This window comes from Poecile atricapillus, chromosome 7 (genome assembly GCF_030490865.1).
Source record: "Poecile atricapillus isolate bPoeAtr1 chromosome 7, bPoeAtr1.hap1, whole genome shotgun sequence".
In the NCBI taxonomy this organism is placed as follows: domain Eukaryota; kingdom Metazoa; phylum Chordata; class Aves; order Passeriformes; family Paridae; genus Poecile; species Poecile atricapillus.
The window spans coordinates 17,788,338-17,813,128 of record NC_081255.1 but is presented as its reverse complement, the minus strand read 5'-3'; the positions used below and the strand labels follow the sequence as shown (position 1 = coordinate 17,813,128).

Here is a 24,791-nt window from a genome sequence, read left to right as displayed (position 1 = left end):
ATAGCAAAGTGAAAGCGCAGCTCCACTGAGTCCCCAGCAAGCCAATGGCTCTCACTCTCCTCCTGGCTCCTCTGGAAAGCATCCTAGGAGGCACCCTCCCTTCTGTTTGGGTTGGAAGACCCCTTCCTTCCACTGCAATGGCCTCTGCAGCGCCTCTGATGCACCACAATCACTTCTTGAACAATAACAAATTCTCAATGTTCACAAGAAAAATGAAAATCCAAATCACAGTGATGTTATGAACACACAGCCTAGCAACTACATCTGGACTGGCTGACTTTTCCTGTATTTTATTTCCTCAACACCTAGCTAAACTGTAGAAAAGCTTTTTTTAAAAGAGTATTCAAGAAAAGGATGTAAAGAAATGTAAACGACCACTGAAGAGGAATTCTCCATCTGTCTTTTTCATGTAAACGGCTTCATGTATCTCATGTTACCGAACCAAAACTGCTCAGAACGGACACATCTCATCTATTGACAGTAAACAAGCTTTTACCCATCTGAACGCAACAACACGCGCTTTATTATTCACACTTAGGAAAGCTGCCAGTTGTACTCCCTGTCCAGGAAGTCTGAATGTTTGCTTTTCTATCTCCATTTGCCAAATATAATTGGTTGCTATGTCAGTTTACTTTAAATCAGATCCCATAAAAAAGGGAGAAGTGGGGGAGGAGGGACGCTTTTAACTTCTCAGATTTTGGAACACTTTATCCTCTTAACTTGCAGCACCGCCTGAAGAAGGGAAGCGCGCTTCCTAAGAGAACGCAGGGACGGATGTTTTCTTTAACACACTTTACAAGGTTTAACTAACATTAACTAATCAGGCTTGTGCCTGTCTCTCCTAAACATACTCAGTGATGCCTACTAAGACGTGTATTACATTGATACATATTTATATGGTTAAATGATGAAGAGTTTCTGCATTCATGCACACTGCAAGATTTTTGCCTCTTTACAAGACCGCTAGATAAATGAGGTTAATTGTGGCAAATGTCTGGTATTTCCCTTAGTTCTTGGGTCCTCTCCAACACCTTTCATGCCCTTTAATTGACTAGAGAAAGGACCAAAAGTACTGAGTCTTTTTGCAGACAAGTCAGCTAAAATTCCTCGTCTGTTCTTCTGATTATTAGCTTTCCCTCTCTCTTCTCTTACTACCCATGTATCACAGGACATCTCTATTCCATGTTGAATTGTTTCAGAAAATCTAGAATTTTCTAAAGCACAGCTGTGATGCTTTGGCAGAAATTTTTCATGACTGACATTAGCAAAAGCCCTACACAACAACACAGCAATGCTTGCTCAATACCTGGAGATTAAATTCTACCTATTTTGTATTTGCTTTCTGCTATCACTTGCTTGAGGTTTTAATGCTAATGGCCTATCACAATGAATAAAAGAGCAGCTCATTCATGTAACACTTTCTTTGTTAGCAGCAGAGACACACTGGTAGAAGTGTATCAGCAAATCTTACTTACAAAAGGATGGCCTTTTGCTGCATTGCACATAACACTACAGCAACAAAAACAACTTCACATATCCCAAGCTGCCATTTTCTACCAGCAGTAGCTTTTATCTGTGCTCTGACTATCAGCAAAACAGAGTTTTTAGAATGAACTCATATTTTCCAACCTTTCGTCTAAATCATGTGTTGGAAACCCAGTACTACTTACAACAAAAGATGAGATTTCAGATTCAGCAATTCATAAATTTTCTAATGGCAAAAGACAAGCACTCTGTAGATGAAATTATAGTTTTTTCTTCCCCTCCTCAAGTTAATAAAAGCCTGCAGCGAGCTCTAAAATGTTTCCACTGCAGCTGGATTATCTTGTTTGCCACAGCAGTTGTCCTCTAAGAGCCTGTGCCTGCCAGAGCCTTCGCTGCACTCTGCTGCAAGTTATGCTTTGTAGATACAAAACACTATGCACAGAAAAATTACGTGCATAGGAACATAGGTGCAGCACTTTCACAATTCCTTGAAAATCTGAACCAGAAAACTTCCTTGATAATTTTTATAATTTCTGTGATTCTCTAATCTGATGAGTTAAAGTGTCCCATTTCTTTCTTATAGTCATTTATTACTTTTTCTCTGGCCTTTTTCTCCACTTATTTTCATCTCTGGAACACAAAGCCAGAGCAGCTGCCCTCTCCACTACCTGTATGTGGTCACCATGACTGATGTACTTAGCTAATGTAATTCTTTTAATGGGACTGGTTTGAGTTCTACTGTTGCTGAAGGATTTATCATGTTGGCTTCCTTGAGTACTGACACACAACACATGTCAATAGATGGCTCTGTATGTGAATACAGATTGAACTTCCACAAATGCAGGACCAAAGGTATCAATTTAACAATTAGTTAATTTTTTTTTGTTTAATAAAGGTTACCGATACGGGAATTACTTAACTTCCCATTTATTCACTGTAATGGCGCTTACTCTTCTTCCACAACATTTCAGTGCTTATATGAGACAGAATTATACAATTTATACATATTATCACAAACTTTAAATTTTCCATGTTTGCTTCAACTCCAAACAAGTATCATACACAGCTGATGCACTGAGAAGTATTAAACTGCTTATACAAAATTGTTGCACTGCCAACTGGAAAAAACACCATGGTTTTTATTTCCAAATTAACATAAGCTCCTAGGTCATAATATTTACAGAAGCTCTGACCCAACAGGGATGGATTCTCAGTCCTAAATAGCTTCCATGAGGTTTTAGATGTGAGAAAAAACCCTCCTGCAGTGGGCTACAGACAAATTTCAGTGCTTCAGAGCTGCACAGGCTTGGAGTAATTGACCTCACATTTTTCCCACCTCCCAGATCTTGGTAGGATCTCATGAGGTCACAAGTAGAACAATTGGGAGCCCGGAATACTCTAAGGATCCTGAGATATCCCATCATCCACAAGCAGCCAAGGTTATGTGCTGGAAATCAAGGCTCTATCAGTGCCCAGTCTTTGTCTGGAGCATGCAACAGAAAGCTCCCCAAATGCCCTCTTCTTTCAATACAGTATTCCATTCCTGCTAATTTACCTTAACATGGGAAAAAATTCTAAGGAGACACTGGAAAATTATCTGTGCATAGAGGCTGCAACAATTCAGACACATTCCTAAGTATTTGGTTGCACACAATCAAGATTACATGTGACTTCTAGCAATTGAAAATAGTAGTTGAAGAATGAAGGAATAAATAATTGTAGCAAAAACTCTATGTAATCAAGGCCCAAGAAAAAATTTCAAGTCTAGTTATACTCAGCCTATCTCTGTTTAGATAAAGCATTCTCATAACCATTTGGCCCACTTCTTGTACACATCAGCCTAACGTAGTAATTGCAAAAAAAAATTTAAAAAGTAGTATGGGAACCAAAAGGGATCCATTAACTGAAATATTAACTAAATTTGAAATGCAGAGATGTTACTAATGATAACACACAAGACAGAAATACTCAGTTTTACTCATGTCCCAGGTGAATTTTCAAGACTTACGTTTAAAATTATTTAAGCAAACTTTAAACCATAAAACATAACATCTCCCTCTAGGGAAGGGCGCGTATCACTCAGCTGATACGCAACAGGCTCATGGGATGAGCTGCTGAAAAGCTCCTGAGTAAGAAGTGAGAGCAAGAAAACAAAAAAGCCCAGGATAAGCAGTGGTGGCTCCCTTGTCCTCCCTTGGCCGTACCTGTGCGTGAGTAGATGAACCAGAGCGCTCCAGTCAGCAGGGCTCCGATCACGAACGCTGCGAAGGCGATGCCCACCACAGTCACCGTGTCCAGCCCGTACAGCACAGCTGCTCAGGGAAACACACAACACAGGCACTTCTTATTTTCAGAGACAAATACCATTTTACCAAAATTCACCCACAGTCTTTCAGGGAAGAGCTTTTTAAAATTTCATAGTTAACTAAGCACCACTTTGAGAAACAGACTGGCAGATTTGCATCAAGGAAATGAAAGTGATGCTTTCAGAGTGGCTTCAGTCCAACCAACTGTTCCACATTACAAAGTAAAACTCCAGCTCAGCACACATAAATCTGGAAAATGTTGCAAAAATTAAGTATTTTCAGCTGGCTGTTAATAACTTGCTTTCAATTAAGTATTCATTCATTTTTAAAGCATGTTTTAAAAAGGCTGAGATGTTTGGCAAAAATGTTTTTCATTTAAATAGCCTAACATTCAAGCAAACTTTCCCCTATATCTTCTCAAGTTCAGTCTGAAATCTAGGTGGAGAACGGAACTGATGTTAAGAGGGAAGAGATGCCAGCAAAAAGTCAGTGAAAACATAAATAGAAACAATTGTTTTTCACATTTGGCAACGCTTTCAATAACTGAAATTAATTCCAGATCACAAAAATAGAAGCACATACACACGTAAATCACTTTCTAGGGGAGAGGCCCTTTTGAAGGACCATTTCAAGGCTAACAGCATTTGGATCCTGGATGTATTGTCCCCCACTGCTAATAATCCAAACAGAAAAATTTTTGGCCTCTGTGTTTTTCTTTTTGGTAATTAAAAATACTTTAAAAAGAAATAATAACTTGGCTATCTTTTGGGGAAATTTCTTCTTTAAAAACTGATTTCTCATTTTAGTATTTTTAATATCTCCCAGTGCAGAAAATCACTTAGGCCAATGAGTAACATTTTATTGACTATGCTGGAAATGAGCTGACTGGATCTCAGTAGTATCCTTCAGTAGAATTTCAGTTCTCAGAACACAACCAACACCCTCACTTTACACATCCTGCATCCAGCAGATGTCCCTAAGGACATCCCTCATCCTGTTTTTACAGAAGTCTTCTCCAGCAGCTCCTGTTGGGAAGGACCTTCAGGACCCATTTCTGGGTGCCTGTGACCCAGTTTGCATATACAACACCTGACAGATAGTGTCTTAGAAGGTTTCCCTTTCATTTTTTCTATGAGAATGTTTCTGCTTCCTTTGGCTACTTCTAGTCATTCAAACGCAAACACAAAAGACTAAACTCAACTGTTTTTTCCACCAGGCACCAGTGTCCTCTCCTCTTAGGAGGAAACACAGTGGAGAGAGGAAAATTGCATGGAGAAGTGGCAGAAGCATAAGTGCTCTCTGCCTTTGCTTTTTTGAACAAATTTAGTCTTGAATACACAGACAGGAGCAGAAAAAGGCCCTTCTTCACTTGCTCTTTAAATCTCCCTATTCTCCATTCATTCTTGCTTTTGGCTGTACATCATCTGCACCTTCCTGTTATTTTCATTCTAGTGCTGCTTCTCTCCTTTTCTGGGTCATTAATCAACCCTGATTAATTCACTACACCAAGATAACATTAAAACTAAAGAAATGAATCCATATCAAGGCAGAGATCTCATCTAAGCATGGCCTGTAAGTGCTGGTGATGGAGCACCTGGGGCTGTGGTTCAGGACAGGACTGAGGCTGAAACAGGACACAGGTAGGGCACAGAAGCTCTGAGGGATGGCACTGCTGCTCTAACACTGGTGTTGGGAAGCAGAGGCCTCAGCAGAGAGGGGAAGGTAACACACACACCAGCACATGAACTTGCTGAGACTCTGTGGTGTTTCCCCAAACCTCATTTTCACATGCACAAAAGGTCACAGTTCTCCTCTGAAGACTGATGGACACCTCTCAATCAACAATACAGTCAGAATTCCGTTCTGTCTGAATTAAACATGCACATGCTCAGAAAGCTTGAAGAGAATTTTTTAAATTTATCTAATGCTTTGTAGACAAACATTTAAAATTAAGAGATTGTTTTAAGAGTTACTCACGTGGCTGTCTCACGTTTGGCTTTGGAAGGGAGGGATCTAATTTAAAACAAAGAAAATTCACAAAACATTAATCAGAGAGTACCACATGCAGCCAACAAACTATGCAGGTTCTGATCTGCCAGAAAGACATTAACTATAATTTTTACAAACCATGAATTTCAGAAAAGGCAGACCACATTCAGTAATCTCACTCATCTCAGAAAAATTCTACTCATATATTTATTCCTCAAGGGACTCTATCTAGAGTACAGTTTATGCACTGTATATTTTTCTGGCAAATACACTGCAACCTTTCCCAAATCAGATGCCATCAGGCATGACCCACAGTAACTGTGGTTACCCCTATGTGGAACTCTTCAGAGTTCACAGATTGTGAAGGAACAAAGATTGTGTTAAGGTGATTGCATTCATCTGACCACTTACTAGTCATAAATTTGAGATACCAGCACACTAAATCACACACACACACACAAAAGCAAACACTCACTAATGAACAGTGAGTTTTATAGCACAATACATACTGCTTTGTCCAATTTTCATGAATATGTGTTGATTCACCCATTTTCCTTAGTTCTACACTGTATTCTGTCTTGGAAGTTGTGTGGTTTTTGGTTTTTTTGGGGGGGGGTTAAAAAAATTATTATTATATATAAGAAATAAAAGATCAAAGGTATTGTTCAAAGATCAAAGGTATTATTCTAGGCAAGAATACAAAATATCATCATCCTAGTGATGAAGATATCACTATGTAACAGAAAGAGACAAGTAAACAAATGTTTAAAAAATGAAGAATTTCCCCTCCTTTTTCTTAACTGGCCTCTCTTATCTTTCTCCAAGAATGCCACCTCAAGGAGAAGAGCTAGAGATTCTGGCTTCAGAGCAGGGACCTGTTTGGTTCTCTGCAGTTTGATTCTGGATTGCCCAGCAACTCAGGGATTTCATTTATATTCTGGCATATCTGAGTGTGATCAGTGCAACAGATGTAAAAGGATTTGATAAGACTGTGTTTTAATACTTGTTTTTGTATCTTTAGCAACTGGAAAAATAGTTTAATTAATGTCTGTGCAAACATAAGAACTCAAAAATACTGAAAATAAATATACTCATTTATTTTAAGTGTTCTAAAATAAGACTATGCTTCTAACTTCTAAAACCCAGATGACAGCACCAAATTTCCAGCAATATCCCTTAGACCATTAGGCTGCGAGACAACTGTGCCTAAAAAGTCTAAAAAATAATTTTAGTCTTAAACTGTGTTACTGTGTCTTGTTCTAACATGTGAGTATCCCTTGCAGATCACTCTTGGTAGATGATAGGAAGCAGGTGGAACAGTAGTAAGAAACGGGTGAGGACATGGAGGGGTGTGTGGACATACACAATCTGAAAAGTCATCAAGTGCACATAACAGCAACAGTATAACTGAATGTAAGATCTGGGAGGAGGGCTGGACTGAAACCAAGGGGCACTGAAAAGTACAAACATGGGTAAGGGCACTATCAGATTGTTCAAACACTCCACTGGCATATCCGAAGTGCCAAGAAAATGCCTTCTGAGCTGAGGGGAAAAAGAATTTTCTATGCTATTTCTATCACCGGCTTCTGTACAGAGAATATGAAATCAGCTATTGATAAAATGTGTAGGTCATTATCAATTCTCCTCAGTCATCCAGTTCTTACATGTATTTTATTGCGATTTGCTCAGAGCAATTCAGAAGCAGTGAGAATCATGAAGGTCTGCAACAAAAAACATCTAGTTCAAAAACAAGTGCTACCAGCCTTTACAATGATCATATTCTATACCTTCACAGAACAGAGGCACTTGTTAGCTACCCTTTTGACCTTCTCTCTATGACCTGTCGCTTTTTGCTGTAGAAATAATAATCTGAAGTTTCCACACTTATCAAAAATCTGAACAACACTGGTAGATTATTTCAGCAGATATTTTCTAGGTACTTCCTACATTATTTTCATATTTCCTAGTATATAAATGGCCATCCATGTGCCTTTCATGGGAGTAGGGGAGACCACAGGGAAATGCAGGAATGCAAAGGGAATGTATATGGCATGGGCTTAGGTTTTAAACACTTCCATTGTGATCTACTGCAAATTCTCATTTAGATACAGTATTGTGATTTTTAATACAGGCAATGACAGCTATAAGCTTGTCTGAAGAAAAAAGCCACCTTTACAATGACCAGTTTGCTCTGACTTTTGAAATGTCAAGCACATGACTTTCACATGTGGCTTGATGAGGAGAACCACCTCACATAGAGTGGTTTGCTATAGTGAAAGCTTGTTCTGTTCACATCAAAGAAAACAAAGTACACTACCTCTGAGAGGTAAATTCTCCTGTTCAATAATGTAGTATAATTTCTTCTCCAAATCTTAGGTTCATGTATTGGCCAGCAATGGCATTTGGCTTTAGGAAAGGGGTTTTCATTCACTGCGGAACAACTGCATACCAGCAAAGCTACATTGTTAATGTGCCACTTTGTACTGTGTCTGAAAGCTGGGATATGCTGGGGAGATTTCCACCAAGCGTCCCACAATTATACTAAATCACCCACAATGCAACAAAATACTCCATTACACTGTTGTCCTGTAACTAATCTTTATAAATTTAGCTTGTCTTTGCACACTGAGAGCTTGTGCCTCTGACAAAGACAACATTCTGAGTGGAGCCTGAGATGGGAGCTGCGCACAATGCTCCACACATCATAAGGACAAGAGAGCTGAAGTACGAGTCTGTTTATTGAAAGCTGAATTTCAGTTGCAGGATTGACTCATTCCCAATAGAAAACCTACTGAAATAATATGAGAGCTGAGCAAAATGGAAGTCCAGAGTCAGGCTCAAAGCAGTTTTAATTGTAACAGTGACAGATCAAATACTTGACTTCAATTCATAGTGGATTTGATCTGTATTAACAATTTTGTTAAAAAACCTCTAAACTAAATATGAGCTGACTTGTAGAGTTAGACAGAAACAGTTGCTGCCTATGTCCCCTAGCAATGCCGTATTTGAACTTTAAATTGTTCAAAGACTAACAGCATGCACTGTAAAACAGAGGTTAAGGGACTCCTGATCCCCATCCTTTTGATGCTCCCTGAAAAGCATTCCAGAGGGCAAACAGCCTTTGGACACCATTGGAAGACTTTGATGCATATGGGAAGCCACTGAAACTTCTTATGAAACTTCAGTGCAAATACAAAAATAAAAGATAAATGCACATATTTTCTTCTAGGACTGCACCAAAATGTGACTGATGCTGTTGTCAGAGTGACCTACTAAGAAAAACTTTAAAATTAAATGAAACTGTGAGAACAATTCTTACTTCCCATCACTCACAGGGCACATTATTAAACTAGATAAGGTCTCATGATGCTGTTTGGCATTATCTCATAATGCACTTCAGCCTCTCCAGCTTCTTCAACCAGTTACTAACCACACTTTTTTTTTTTCCCAAGAAACATTATATAATCAATTAAGTCGCACGAAAGTGGAGCCCCTTTGTGCATACTATCCTTTGCTCTTCATAGTTTTTAAGAATCTAGCGAGTCTCCAGGGGCTACCTCTTTGCCTTACAAACTTATCAGGCTTTAACATCCTCAATACTTTGCAATTCCATTGTTATTATTCATAAATTTATATTTACAAGCACAATAAAAAATGACACAGCAGGGAGCAGAATACTGCCTTTGATGTCTGGGCAACAAGTAATTGCTCCAAGTGCTACTGCTACATTCATATTCTAAAACCTATGTACTGCTTTGAGTATTCCTCTCTCAATGCTTGGCAAACCCACACATCCAGAGAACAATAAATGCGGTTAAGAAATGGCTACGACTTGGGGCATGATGACTGCTGCCAGGGAAATGTTCTAACAAGTGACATCTTACAAACACAGTACCACCACAAGATTGTACAATATCACATACTCTAGTATTCCCTCATTTCAAGAGGCTGTATGTTACACAGTATTATATATATATATATACACATATATATATATATATACATAGCATTATTAAACAAGTCAAACTCATTTTTATACCTTCTTGTTTTCCTTCATGTGTTATTACAACAAGGGGCTTGGTGAAGGTTTTCTTGTTGTGCATCATGGCCAAGATCATATCCACATTGAGAGAGGTGCAAGCTTCATCAGGAGGAATGCACTGGAGTGCAAAGAACAGAGTGTGAGGTCAGTGACTTGCCTCATAACCAGTTTTATCCTACACAATTTACCAAAAAATGAGAATCTCCAAACAACCTTCTCTAGTAGCAATCCGATTACAATATTATCCAATATGGTGCACATCTTTGGTAATTAAAGCTAATATTGTTTGTGCTTTGGATATGCACAGAAAACTTGAACCCCCTGTGCAATAAAAAGCAATTACTATTTGTAGCCACCTAATGAAATTTAAAGAATTGCAAATTGTAGTCAAAATGTACAGTATAAAAAGTCTTATCTATTAAAATCTTAAGCCTAGAGATATGTTCATTGGACAATTCCATAGAAAACTATTTATTAACTTCATAGTTCAGATGAAAAAAACACATTGTTTTCATCTAAATCAGACTTTTTGATAAATTTAATTAATTACTGACCTTTGGCAGTCCTTGAGTATCTTTGTCTTTATTTGTACACAAAGTCAACTCGCAGTGAAGAAAGAGCAGTGAGATGTTGAACATTGGTTTGAACACAAAGCTAAATCTTTTTCTGTCCCTCTGTGCATGTGGTATTGGAAAGTTCTCTTTCTCAATACTGTAGAATTTAACGGATTCATCTTTAGGACAAATGTTTTCTATAATGGTATAGTCAGACATTCTATCTGGATTTGAAAACGGGGAAACAAAGCACGTTTGAATAGCAAAGCCCAACGATCTGTCAGCTTTAGTCACAGACACCTGCATTAAAGAAAGAGACAGCAAGAGCTCAGAAATGACATTTTTAGTTCACATTTCATTAATATTTTCAACAATTTTTTAAGCAGTTTTCCAGTGCCATTTCCATTCTGAAATATTTTGAAGGCTAAATGTTAAGGGTAAACTGTCAAACAGAGAGACAGAAAATCTGTGCTTTCAAAACCAGCAGCTGTTTAATAGCACAACCACACATAAATACAGCAATCCCTTATCACTCTGAAAGCAGATGAACCTCCCCCCCCCAGATAAGACACACAGTTAATGTCTGTGTCTGCCACCTGAGATGGCACTGCCTCCCTTGGACACACTAGCTGTAACAGAGATGTATGAAAATCAATCACTAATTCCATGGTTTTGTATCTGTTCAAAATTATAATGAAAATAGAAAAAAATAAAATAAAAGCAACAGACACAACAGAGAATCCACCCCCAGCCAAGACAGGAATGCAAAGGCAGAGAGAAGGTCATGGTCTGACGTGTGGGTGGCATTCCTGGACTTGAGGGGGTGAGGGAGCCTCCTAAAAAGCTGTAATTTCTTGTGAAAGGATCCTTTTAGCTTATTGTAAATTTGAAATTCATATTCTTTTATGAAAAATAATTAGGACTGAAAGCTTCCAATGCTCTGATGTTGCTCAGCTGGACTGGAATGCAGACAATAAATGCTACAGAATAATTAGAAGAAAAAAAATAAATGGAATTTGTAACAAATGAGGCATGTTGCTCTTAATAAACAACAGAAGCATTTGTCTAACCATCAACAGTGCCCAATGAAACTGTTCCACAAGAAATTTTCTTAGAAGAAATGTGCCTTATATGCATACTTAATCCATACATGCTGCATGTATCTTTAAGGAAGAGCCTGCAGTAATTTCTGTCTGCTAGGAGTTTTGCAGTGAATAAAAGCATTTCTCCTTTTTTCTATCCCTTGTATGAGCAGCAATCAAATTAGAGATGAAGGGATGTGCTGAAGCATCTAAGTAAGAAATGCTATGTTCTAAAAAGAACAGAAATAAAGATGGATGAACAAAAGTCAGCCACAGATCCTGACAGGAAACTAGCTGATGGTGTAAACTAATTAAAAAAGAGATTATGGAAAGTAGGACAGGCATACTACAGTTAATTAAATAAAAGGATGAATGATATCTCAAGCAATGAAAAGAACCACAAGAGGAAGGTGGAAGACCAAAATGTGGTATGAAAATGACAGCAGAGAAGAAAGGAAAAAACCCCAGAATACAAAGATTCAAACACACACAAAAAAACCCTTTCCAAGCAAGGAAAAAGGAGACAAAAAAATTTACCAAATATGTATTTATTTATCAAAAACCAAAAATATTTTTCTTAGTAACAAATGCAAAATAGAAACAAAAAAGGGGAAAAAAAATCTTTTTTGCCTTAAAAAAATGGAGTCAAAGAAGTTCAAAACTGATATGTTTTCCACTGTGCAAGAAAGAAAAACAGAAAAAAAAGGCTTTTGCCAGGACAGGTGATGAAGAAATCAGAACATCTGTCTGAATAAACAGCTCCAGTGGGCTCAGTCAGGGGGATTCATCCCAGATCAACAAAGGAAGTGGATGGTTTTAAGTGTTTGTTATAAAAATATTCTTAACTGAGTGTGACAGACTTTATTTTTGCTTTAGCTGTCTTAAGTACTTTTCACTGGGTAGAGAACAAAGAAATGACAAAGCAAACTGAAATCCTGAAGAAATCTGCACCAAATGGGTCACTGTGCTTATCATGTGCAACACAGGCTCCCAAAGAGGAGCTGCCTTGGGCAAGAGACACGGCACAGCACTGCTGCTTTCTCCTGGTCTTACAACCCCACAGCTCACACCCTGTGATTGACTTGCCTAGAAACCAGCAATACTTCTTCATTGCTAAAGCTGCACTTATTAATGTCTACCACTATTTGAAAACCCAAAATTCTATTCACACAGCTATCTTTAAAAACACTGACTGTGTTGGTGCGAAATTCCACAGATTTCATAAGCAACTCAGCAACGTGCAGAAATATCATCATGCACAAAATGCACCTGAAGTCAAGGGTACTGGGCTGTTGATTTTGTTTCAGTATTGTTTATCTAAATCTGCTAGATCTCTTATGTGGTAGCATTTAAAAGGATAATAACTGATGTTATAAAGCAGACTGGGGAGAGACCAGAATCTGCATTAACTGTGTAACCTGAGAACACAAGCATATGAAAGACACACATCTGTAATAATTTTTTTGCAAGCCTACATCTTTCAGATGAGGTTCAGACATACAATAAAATGAACCCATCAGGACATGCCAGTTCAGAGCATGAGCTCAGAAACCACCTTTAATTTTGGTACAGAAAAGATTTAGCAAGAATCACCAATTTATCTTGTAAGTTAAATTCTTCCATTTTGTAAGAATCCTTTGCGTTTTTAGCCAAAAAATATTGTCCTACCTCTCAACCCACAGTTTCTGTTCTCTGCAGCCACCACAGTGGCCTGAACCAACTGCCAAACAAAATCTTTCAACTGACAGGAACAGATCTGGCTCAGCTGCACAGCCTTGCAAAACCCTTCTGTTAGTTTGAAGTCTTTTTCAGGTTGTTACCTCTACATATACTGGCCCATTCTTGGCAACAGAGAAGAGTCCTTGGGAGGGAGCAAGGAACAAATCTGTTTTGTACAGCTCCATGTTGAAGGTCACATTGGTGATATGTGGCTCAGGAGGCCAGAAAATGCCTCTGTCATCCTCTGGCTGGTGCAGTGTGCAATTAAACTAAAATGAGAAAAAAAATACAGTAACATCACAAGTCAGGAGTGGTAGGACAAATTTGTTATGTACAATACAGGCCCACCCACGTTACATCTACTCAGTGCAAATCTTCAACAGGGTCATAAGAAACCATAGTGAAAAGAAATGTGTTAAAAGACAAATGAATTTCTAGACAATTAATGTAATTTATGTGAAATGCCTATTACAATAGGCATTTCTTCATTGTCAGGTGCAAAACCAAGGGTAACATACCGCTATTTCAGGCCAGCTTGAGAAAGCCACCTCTCCCTCATCAGCATCCCCTGGAAATCCATTATCACCTGATTCCATGTCGTCATCTTCAAAGCCGCTGCCTTCAGCTGGTGCTGACAGCTGAATGACAATCTGCACAGAGAGGGATTGCAAACAAATTAGATTAGGTGATAACAGAGCACTCTCGTGGTTATTATTTTCTGTTCTCTTCAGAACAATGCAAAGGCCACAAGAAGAGCACCAGCTAAGCAAATGGTGAAAGCATGTCTTCAACAGCCTTGTGCTGAGCATGTAGGATATGCAGCTTATATTTAAAGGAGGCCCAAGATTTTTTCCAGAATTCAGAGCCAGTAAAGAAAGACACCAGTCTGAGTGTTGGTGTCTGAATGAAGAGCCCGGCATTTCCGTTCTATTTCTATAGCCAACACTGAAAAAAGAAATGGCTTTCTAAAGTCATATTTTGCTACTTGCAGTTCTCCTTAGTGCACTCATATAAAATCACTAAAAATTCTAGGGTCACTAAAGGATTTTCTCTTCTGTCATTAGCAATTTTTTTTCAGACATGTACACCCAAACCCATGATATTCTTTCTTCATTTCCCCCCACTTTTTTTTTCCACTGAATTTCCCCCCCTTTTTTTTTCATCCTTTTCACATGTCTTCATTTTTTCACCTGGGAATTTATGGTTTTGTTTTCCAGTGTTCTGCATTCTGCCTCTTTATGCTTGCAGCTTCTCAGCTAGTTCCCTCCCTCCCAGGACATCAACTTTGTTTTCTTAGACTTACAGCAACTACTAAAAAGTGACATACACACACCCTTTGACAGTCCACTGCAGGGTGTCTGTTTTTTAGGAGAAATGCTCCCAAATTCTGAACAATCCCACACATAATTTGGAGTTCAAGTGTATAGCCAAGACTATTAAAAGACATGATGGAGAAAGGAGAGTAGGTAAATAACCACTTTACTTTGGGCCATGAAAATGTTCAGCTCCAGACCCATACTGTTCTGTCATTTGCTGGAGATTCTATCTTGGTTTGGACTGTTTCTAAAGTTAGGTGCTACTGACTCCCCAGCAAAAGAACAGTTTTAACCAGGCAAGGTCAGATCAGATTGCCTGAGCCGTGTTTGGGTTGGACCACAGGCCTTCCATCATTTGCCAAAGTTACTTCTATGTACTGGAAAGCTCAGCAAGAGAAACGTGTCATTACTTTTGAACCCAGAATATCTGTATTGTACTCTCGGTCATAAACTGAGCCAATCTGGAAGCAGTTGCTTCCAACCTAACTGGGCTCCTTTGCATCATCACTCATATACTAGTACTCAAAAGTCCCTTTACTATATATAGCAACTGCTAAAAAATATAAATTCAAATTCTACGAGAAAAGCATGCAAAAATAATGTAATTTCATCACATTTTGGAAACCTTTTTTCACACACAATTTTACAAGAAAAAATTTCACTTAACTCAGGATACAAATTAAAAGGTATTGCTTTGTCCAAGTACAAAATTTCATTCCTGCTTCTCTTTACAGCAGTGTTACTGCTTATGTACGGATGATCAAAGCTGCACAGGGAACGCCAGTGCAACTTCTCCCAGACTGGTACAGATGGTCCCCAAAGGGCAGCCATGTTGTCAAATGTATTCAACTCCTCTGTTTTCCTCTGGGATGCCGTCTGACCACAGGAACACACTGAATGTGCAGCCTTCATACCTCCTTGAGTACAGGTACCGTGGCTGCAGCTAGGTTTGAGCTAGGCAGGAAAGGATCAGGATGCCTCCTGTTTGCCAAGACCAAAGCTAACTACAGTGGCTTCCTCGTACTACTACAATGTGCCGTACAGAAGGTGGATCCTCTTTGTGAAATACTCACAGAGTTAAAATAAACAATCTTGTTCAAGATATAAGCTGTCCGAGTCCCACATTTGTTGAGTGAAGATTCCAAGATGAAGTGGGTCCCATTCATCCTGGCCTTGCAGGAGTGGTCCAGCAGCGAGAGCTCTGTGCGGGTGTAGCCGCCAGCCTGAAACAAAGGCGCTTTGTGAGGGGCTGAAGCACAATCGTGCTCAGCTCCTGCTGAAGTGCAGTTCAGTCACTGCTCGTGACTGCTGACAGGAAGAAGTGAAGTTCATTGTACTGACATCCAGGGAAGGTCACTCTCAAAATGCTGTTATACATGGCAGACAAGGAATAAATGTAAGATGGAAAAAAAGGAAACAACAGGTTCATTATTAATCTGTAAATTAATAATGCTGGCTCTGTTTGGTCTGAAATGAGCTAAAATGCTGTGTGTTTCAGGCTCTTTTCCACAATACAAATGGACACAAGCAACCTGTCAGCTGGAAAATGGTAAAGATAGATCTTTAGATCTATTTACACTGCTACCAAAAGCAGGTTCTTTGTACTTTGGAAATTAAAAATGCAGACTGATGGCTGAGTACAGTAATTTTTTGACAGAACCAACTGTGAACACCTTCAATCAGAAATCCCTCTAAAAGCCACCAGATTGCTGGGAAGAGAAAACAAAATTCTGAGTTATGGCAAAGAACATCTACAGTATCATTTCCTCACCAAACTGTTTTGGGGGATTTGTGTGGTGATGGCTGTAGGACATTGAACGTTTATTTTTTCAGTCAAAATGCAAATAAATGATCTGCCAAAAACAGCCTCCCCAGTTTTGAGAATAAGATATCACACCAACCTGTAGAGAATCTTTTTCTACAGCTACTGTCATAACTTTGTCATCACACTTTATTGACAGGGCCATATCAGCACTGCCCTGAACTTCTTCAGGTTCTTTATGTTTTGAGAGGGAATGCCCAAAATCATGGTTTATTAATGTATCTACTGAATGCCTGGATGGGAAGATTTCTTCTCCCACTGTGTCATGTCTTCCTCTGTTAATGTGAAATGGAAAAGTCAGGCCATCAGTATTCTTTGGAGGTGGCAGTGGGTTAGCACCAAGCAATTCTGTCAGCTCTGGAGGAAGGGAATGGTCTTCTTCATCATTCATCTCTTCTAAAAAAAACAAACAAAAAACCAAAAAAACCAACAACAAATCCATATTAGTTTATCAGGTATTTTTCCTAAAAAGTATCCACAGCTAATAATTTACATACAAAAAAAAAAATATTATCCATAAAGGGAGCTCCTGAAGGACATTAAAAGCAGCATCTTTGTGCTTTTCAGGTAAACTCCTCTAACTGTTTAGTTGCTATTGAGGCATCTAATCTTGGTATACTTAGTCTCTGTCAGAAATCTCTCTCACCAAGAGCTGAAAACAGACTTTTGATGAGTGGACCTATTATATGTAAAACACCTACAGAGGTAAAAGAAACATCACATTCATCAAATACACTATTTTGGTACTGCTGAAAGAGCCTAAGTGCAAACCATTAGATGAAATTCTTCCACTACCTGACCCATCAGAAATTCACACACTACTGCTGTGAAGCTACTTAACTACTTATTAACCAGAATGAAGCTAAATAAGAGTTAACTTTATAGTGAGTAAATGAGAAAACTATCTCTTGGCTTATACATGTAACTGCTGAGGACAGAACCCATGAGAGTGCAATTAATAAAATTAATGTGAACATAGCTTTATCAAAATTGTGAAACAATAGTTCTAGTGGTTGAAACTCAGAATTAGTGAAAAAAGCAGATGCAACTCTGCTAGCTTCAATGGACCCACATAGCTTTACATCAGCAATTACTTTGGCCAAATACCCAATCTTTTTCAATAGTTGTATTTATTCTGCTTGCTCAGACTTTTTTGGTAAGCCACTCATGTCTGTAAACAGTTTCAGTGTTTATTTAATCGTCTCAAGGAAACACTATGCTCATACTTTTGGAAAAAACACACACAAAAAAAAAAATCAAAGCTGAATTCATTAACTAACAAGATATCCAGTTGCTGACATCTATTTCAGTGAACACTGGGGTACTATCAGCTATAAAGTCTTGTGCATTGGATAAACTATAAACATTTAATTTCACCAAATTTCAGGAAGTAACACTAATTTCCCTGGACTTTTCTAATCAAAAACCCACAGGTTATTATTTGTAACCATCATTCATAGATATTACCAGCATTCTTGATGACAAGCAGTGAAAGAAGTGCAACAGCCAAAACCAAAGCTTCAAAACTGGGAAAACACCTTTCAAGAAATTGTATTCCTAGAAACACAAGGTATGTTTTTTCTGTATGCTAAAAGTCCACCTTCAAACTTACCTGTATCTTCAAGTTGCAGATGAAATCTGTTAGCAACAGGTGCTTTTGTGTAGGAAATAACTGGACTATAATTATGCTCATAAGCCCACTTGATCAAACTCTCATGTGATGAGGGAAGGTCAGGTATTACTGATTTACTCATAGTCATGGATCGTTCTGTTTCTTTTCCAAAACCAATACTATTTGATGTCTGTAAATAAAGAAAAACTTGGTTTGTAATTTATCACTTAAGGATACTCACAATTGAATAGCAACACTGATTGAAACCTGTTTTTTTTTAATTCTGTTTCAACCTACTAAATAACAGCAAACTGAGGACACCTGGGAAATAAACCAAACCCTGCCACGTTAGGCACATAACTGCTGCACAGATGGAAAAGAACCCCCTGCTTCCTCTCAGCCTCTGCCAGAAGTACAATAAATCAAGGCAATCAGAAACTGTTAATCCCTAAACGAGACAAAGACATAGTTACAGCCTTTTGTATAATGCCATACTTTCTTCAAAACTGAGCTGAAATTACTCCTGAAGTGAACTCAAGATGATAAATGAATTTTCAAGTGTCCCCTTTATTTCTTGAATTAGAGCATTACTTAAACTGGATAAAGGAAAACCTTTGTTCAAATGAGCATTACTGAAAAAGGCAAAAAAGCATGCTCATGAAGTAGAGCTGATACCAGCTAATGCTGTAAGTCAGCTGGCACCAAGGACAGGCTGTGTCTGAATGAGCTTCACCTGAGAAATGCTGTGTGCCACCTCCAAAGCATTGAGTTTGTTAAACAGGATTGAACTAAACACTTAATAACGTAGTAAGTGAGAGCATGCACATTTATGTGTGGCCAGACTACTTAAAAAAACAACACATACTTTCTGCACATGAAAAGGTTTTTAAATTAATTAATAATACAAGTTTTACACAAATATGTCTATACAGAAAACTCATAAAGGCACATGCTGACCTTATGAATGAACATGCTGAATTATTATTAAATAAATGAGTCACAAAACCACTTGGTTTTCATTTTCCTGTAAATGTTTTGTAAAATTTCCAATTTTTTTGCCCAAATGGGGAAGTCAAAGTAACATAATTATCTCTTACTGTTAGAGGGGCAGTTCAAAAATATTCACTGGTATTACACAAACTTGTATTCAGCAGCTTGGCATCTTAACATGTATTCATTCACACCAAAGCTAAATACATATATATTTATTCTTACAATCACAACATTACTATTATCACTGTAACAATCACATCAATGGCTACAGAACTGAACACAGATGCTTCAAGAAAGGCACGATGACCCACTTTTCAACGATTTCTGCAATGTGATTGAAATGCACTTTCTAATGCAGCTGATACCATGGAATGTTCCACAAACACTTTCATTCCCATGCTTGATTACCTTCTCCATCTACATGCTGCATCTTCTTTTCATCCCCACTGGTTTTTCGTCAATGTGAACAAATCTTAAATCTCTTTCACTCTAGAACACCAGAAGATTGACTAGAGAGATCTCACTTAGACAATGCTCATATGGACATGTTACACAGGACAGAGAGTTCAGTTGTGCTTCTCTACCTGGCATCAGAATGAGTTTTTGAACGAAGTGAATAAAGCATGTAGAGAGCCCTGATGGAACGGCATGGTGTACGGCATGTTAGCTCTCCCCCTCATTTCTTCCTAAAGACACAGTTCTGCACTTAAACACTTGGAGCTTCACAACTGAAGTTAAAGATAACTTTAAGTACAGAGTGCCTGGTTTGAGGATACTGTTACCAGAACAGTTATCAATGCTCAGCAAAGGCCACTGAAGATAAGAAACAAAAATGGAGCAATAGGTATCTTAATTTTAGTGTCTTACTACTCTTTGGGATCAACAGATCTTTGACCTTCAACACGTGCAAATCTAGACATGACTGATCATTTATTTTCATATTACCACACAGCTTTGACTGGTAGGAGTTATTATGCTGCCCCAACTTTGCAGCATCTCTTTACTGTTCTGTCATGAGGAGACAGCTGTACAAATATTATCTCAGAACTTTACTGTCCTAGCTGGCACCCGAGCGTTTCCAGGGCTTCTTTACACCCCTCCACTCCACACTGAGCCTGTACATGTTCAGTCTTGCATTGCCTCACTGAAACAAAAAAGCAAGAACAAGGGCTCTCAGGAATAGACCCTCTTTCACTTGCCTGCCCTGCCAACACTTGCACACACAGTGATGAAACCAGGCAATCTGAGCCCCCACCAACCCACTCAGAATAGAGACCATTTCAGAAAGCGGTGGGCAGCTGTTCTCAGGTAAACAACCATCCCTCCAAACTTCTGAAACCCTCAAAGGTTTGGGGTGTGCATCGCCCCTCAACAAACTTAATTTCTTTCTGGAACTTCACTGCACAGTTCCCAGCTCTGCAGAGGGACACCAGCTGCAAAGGAAGTGATGTGAACAGCAGTGTTCAAGCACAGAACCACACAAGCACTGCATGTAAGGACTCAACACAGGAGTTAAATACAGTCTGGGAAGAAAGCACTGCACATACATCATGTGCAATTAATTTACCTAAAGCACTGCCATTTTACTTGGGTTTGTGTCCATCCTCTTTCAGTTTCAAAAAACACAGCAAGCTGGGAGATGAGCTATACGACCTAAAATATCTTTTTCATTTTTTGTCTGTGAACTTAGACCTCAGTAACTTGCAGTTGTGGGTTTGAGGCAGCTTAGCACTAACCTTTCCCTCTCAGCTTGCCAATCCCCTCAAGACAATTCTAATTTGTAGTGAGGGCAAGAAGTTAGGAAAATTGAAGTGCGTGGAACTGCTTCAACTAATAAAAAGAACATTGTGAAACATTACCTAATTGCTTAGTAATGTTTTTAAGCATTGTCTAAATTTGGGCTTGGAAAGACACTCAGCTTAATAAAGATACGAAGAGATTCTAAATGTTGAATATGTAGGCTTTTTAATGACATGGGGGAGTTTAGTTCCCTCCCTTACTCCCTTCTAAATAAAGGAAAATGAACATGTATTTAGAAAATGAAGCACCTATATAAATGAAGCAGTAAATAGTTACTCACAAATCCTAACACGAACGCAAAGCTTTTAAATACTGACATTTCTGTATATATTTAATGTATTACTTTCTCTTTTTGTTAATCTAAATAAAATGTTACCTGCTGCCATTCATTACAGAAGTTATTTTTAATTATAATTTTTACTTATATTCTCAATAATTAATAAAGAAGAACTTTAGAAATAAAGTTTTTTAAGCAATTTTGCTTTTCTATATTCAAGTACAGCATTTTAGAAATTCTAAAAACCTGTATAAATTATCTTGTGAAAACTGATCATCCATAAAGTGATTGCTTCATGGACATGAAATATGCTACTTGAGTTCTCTCCTAGCATGGTGTGAACTAAAGCACAATTCTCTATCCTGTGAAAGTAGATCCATATATGCCCAAATATACAGTGGTGAATTTTATGTAATAACACAGAATGAAACTTTGAAGTCAAGCATTATTTTTCATCCTTCTGCTTACAAGAGTGGTAATCCACAGCAACCTTGACCTTTTCCTTTAAGGACTGACTATTTCGGCCCTACAGAATGACCAGAACATCCTTTTCTGTCTGTAAGATAAATGTGTGCCAGGGATCAAGAGGGAACTTCATCATCCACCAATTTTTCCATTAAACTTTCTGAGCAAGACCCAAATTAGCTTTCTTTTATTCCCTTTCACTCTCAAAAGCTGCTATGAAATTCTGCTTATCAATCTATTTTCTTAGGAGTTTTAGATCAATTAGCCTTTGCATTCTGCCAAAATTTCCTTTGCACAAATTACTAGCAGAAAGCACCTAAGCAAAGTAAAATTCCTATAAATACCATAAACTGGAGTTTGAAAACGTAACTGAATTGCTGCAAAACTGATAATTGTGAGGCTGCTTGGTGGTCCTGAGCAAACATTCAGTTCAATTGTACAATGTGCTCCTAACTGATCACTTAGGACAGAAATAGGCCACAAATTTATAGGTTGAAAGATCAGTTCAGTTATATTTATTTATTCCAGATTAAGGGAAAACACATTTTCTTAGTAGAAATGGTGCTAAGCCACAAAGCCTGTATCAAAAATTAACATGAATCAGCATCTCCAGTAATCTTAGAAGTTTAACTTCAGAGAGCCTGGTGTTAACTTTAAAAAAAATTATTTTTGCTGTCTGGGGAGAGATGAAGTCAATTTGACCAAACACTTACTGGAGACAGAAGTACTGGCAGGGAAGAGGGATAGATACTACTACACCTACCACAAGCAGAAGTAAAGGAGTTTTACTTCTAAAGGGATGTGCTGCACATCTAGTAATATCTATTCTGCACCTTAAGGCATCATTCCAAATTCTGACATGAACCTGTTGATCCATTCACCAAAGTAACAGCAAAAAGAGAGATGAACACCCAACTCTGTGTTTAGGGTGCTTCAACAGAAGTAAAAAAACCACAAGCTAAGTCCTTGCTCTAACCACCTGGCTTCTGCAATGTGTTGGTGGTTAGTTTTACAGTCCATATATTGAAAGTTTATGAGAATAAAAAGTTTATCCATTTACTCCTTAAAATACAGTAATTATTAAAAAAAAGCAGCTAAGAGAAAACATTCAGAAATCTAGCACTAAATCACATTTAAATGAATTTTATACTGCTGCATTATGATAGCTCCCAAAAAATAGAAGTGCCTTAACTTACAATCACATCCAGCTTTCCCTGGACATCATGAGACTTGATAACCCAATTGACAGACTTTCTACACTTGAGGATAAGTACGACATCTCTGACAAGTCTGGCGCCTGGTTGAGATGGTTTAATGTCAACGATTATATCCACCTGGAGAGCACTGTATGTGGAAAATAGAAAGTTAGAACAGAATGCCAGAAATTTTCAGCTATCAACCTTCTTCCAATCCATCATGTTTCCACTGTCTGGCCAGCTGATTAAAATGCTGGATATTATCCCAGGCAACACAACATGTGCAAAACAGATTGTTATTCCATATACACATAAGTGATTTTGCATAACAATAGAAACAAGTACTTTTTAGAAAAATAAAATTTCTGTCTCTTATTTACAAGAAGTGTGCTACTCAATTCACCTATTATTTAGTGCAGCTAAGTTATATGACTAGCAGGTTGCTTTCTAAAGTAAACAATTTTCTTATTTCACTGTGACAGTGCCTAAATATAACTGTTCCATTTTCCTCTGGCCATAACTGCATTAAAGCTTAGAATAATACCTTAAAAAAAGTAAAGAACAGAAGCAGGTAAACATACATGCATAAAAACCCCAACCCAAACCACAAGTACTATACTGGGGGGTGTCTCTGCCTAAACAGTTAAATTGTGAAATGACTGCTTTAGATCTTGCGTGCTTTGAGGAATTAAGCAGTGGATTCAGTTTCCACTACTTCTGGATATATACTTACTTTTAAAAGAAAAAAGCCCAGATGTCCAGCCTACTGCTTGCTGGAAAATAGATGAAAACTATCCAGATTTTCAAGATCACAGTAAAATAAGTACAGCAAATGGGTTCTTACCCATCAATAATATCTCATCATGCAAAATACCAATTCAACAGAAAAACCTATACTTCCAGACTATATTACAGGGCCATACATTACAAGAACGTGCTCATCCCCAAGTAACAGGTTCCGACTAATATTCTGCATTGAGACTTAGCATATCTTGGGACCTTTGATCCATCTCCTGCAGTTTTACACATGCCCAGCTCAGCCTCTGTACTTTTCTTTGGGGATTTAAACTTTGTAAGGATAGCTGCAGATAACACACAAAACTATGAACAAAATAATTCAGTACCTTTTTTTTTACTTTTAATAGCAAAATATCTAAACTCTCTTCAGTGTTACCATCCCAAAAGTAAATAAATTCCTATTGTACTATCATCCAAAGCCAAAAGCTTGGAACCAGGGCTTTCATTGTCTAGCACTACAATGGACTTGGAATGATGCTTAGCATCAGCTCTGTTCAGGATGGGGCTGCATCATCATTTGGGGTTACTTGCTGCACTTCCACTACACCTCAGAACTTTCTTACTTTCCCCAGGTTACTGTCCAAGAAAATTATCAGGCTTTGGGTTCAGCATCTTGCAATGAGAACTATCCTTTCCACAAAAACACCTCCTCCTCTCTCTCTGTGTGATTTTCTCATTAGGAATAGGGTGCACTCACATGCAGTTGCACGAGGAGAGGAAACAGATAATGCCAGATACCCAGTGAATGCAGTAAGGAGACAGGATTTTAATTCCACCTTATCTCTGATGAAATTGCAACCATCTAAGTTTCATAGCAAATTTCTGTTCTAGCAATCATACCTGGCACTTAGGAAGAGGTTTCCCAAGCATGACTATCTGAAGAAAACCCCACTTGTGTTCCCCCACTAAGATATAGGAAAGACCAGCAAAGGATGAGTATTTTAAATGTCTTACTTCCCCCAAAGGTACCTTTGACAGTTTAGAAAGTCTTCATAATGCGTACAGAGAATTACTTTTCCTAACCAGTAGTTTAAAAGTTTTTTGGTCAGTGCACCACTGTCAGCCCTTAACATTTCTCGTAATTATCAAACTATCAAATTCAACTGGAAACTTGACAGAAAATACTGTTGTGAATCTTCAGAGCAACTGTGGAACGCTTACCATAGACCACAGATAATTTGCAGCCTCTGGACACTGTCTCGGAGTCACTGTCCTAGACCTTGCTGCCAAGTCATCCCTATCTGTGACAGGTCAAGATTACTTTCAACCTCTGTCTCACCTCCTCATACAGTGTTCTAACCTTAAAACCTCTCTGTCAGATACTGCCCTTCCTGA

General features: G+C 38.3%; 1 protein-coding gene across 3 annotated transcripts in view; it reads right to left on the bottom strand.

The window, feature by feature from the left end:
• Positions 1-24,791, bottom strand: part of TGFBR3 (transforming growth factor beta receptor 3) — a 115,102-nt gene that overhangs the window by 6,258 nt on the left and 84,053 nt on the right. For 2 of the 3 annotated variants that reach the window (XM_058842550.1, XM_058842551.1), the window contains exons 7-16: positions 22,659-22,806; positions 17,928-18,117; positions 16,395-16,711; positions 15,567-15,716; positions 13,696-13,827; positions 13,279-13,446; positions 10,377-10,676; positions 9,820-9,940; positions 5,769-5,804; positions 3,690-3,797 (exon numbers count right to left, since the gene is read on the bottom strand). In XM_058842550.1, the coding sequence (XP_058698533.1) occupies positions 3,690-3,797; positions 5,769-5,804; positions 9,820-9,940; positions 10,377-10,676; positions 13,279-13,446; positions 13,696-13,827; positions 15,567-15,716; positions 16,395-16,711; positions 17,928-18,117; positions 22,659-22,806 (1,670 nt within the window). The remainder of the gene's footprint in view (positions 1-3,689; positions 3,798-5,768; positions 5,805-9,819; positions 9,941-10,376; positions 10,677-13,278; positions 13,447-13,695; positions 13,828-15,566; positions 15,717-16,394; positions 16,712-17,927; positions 18,118-22,658; positions 22,807-24,791) is intronic. The other variant, XM_058842552.1, reaches the window with a different exon arrangement.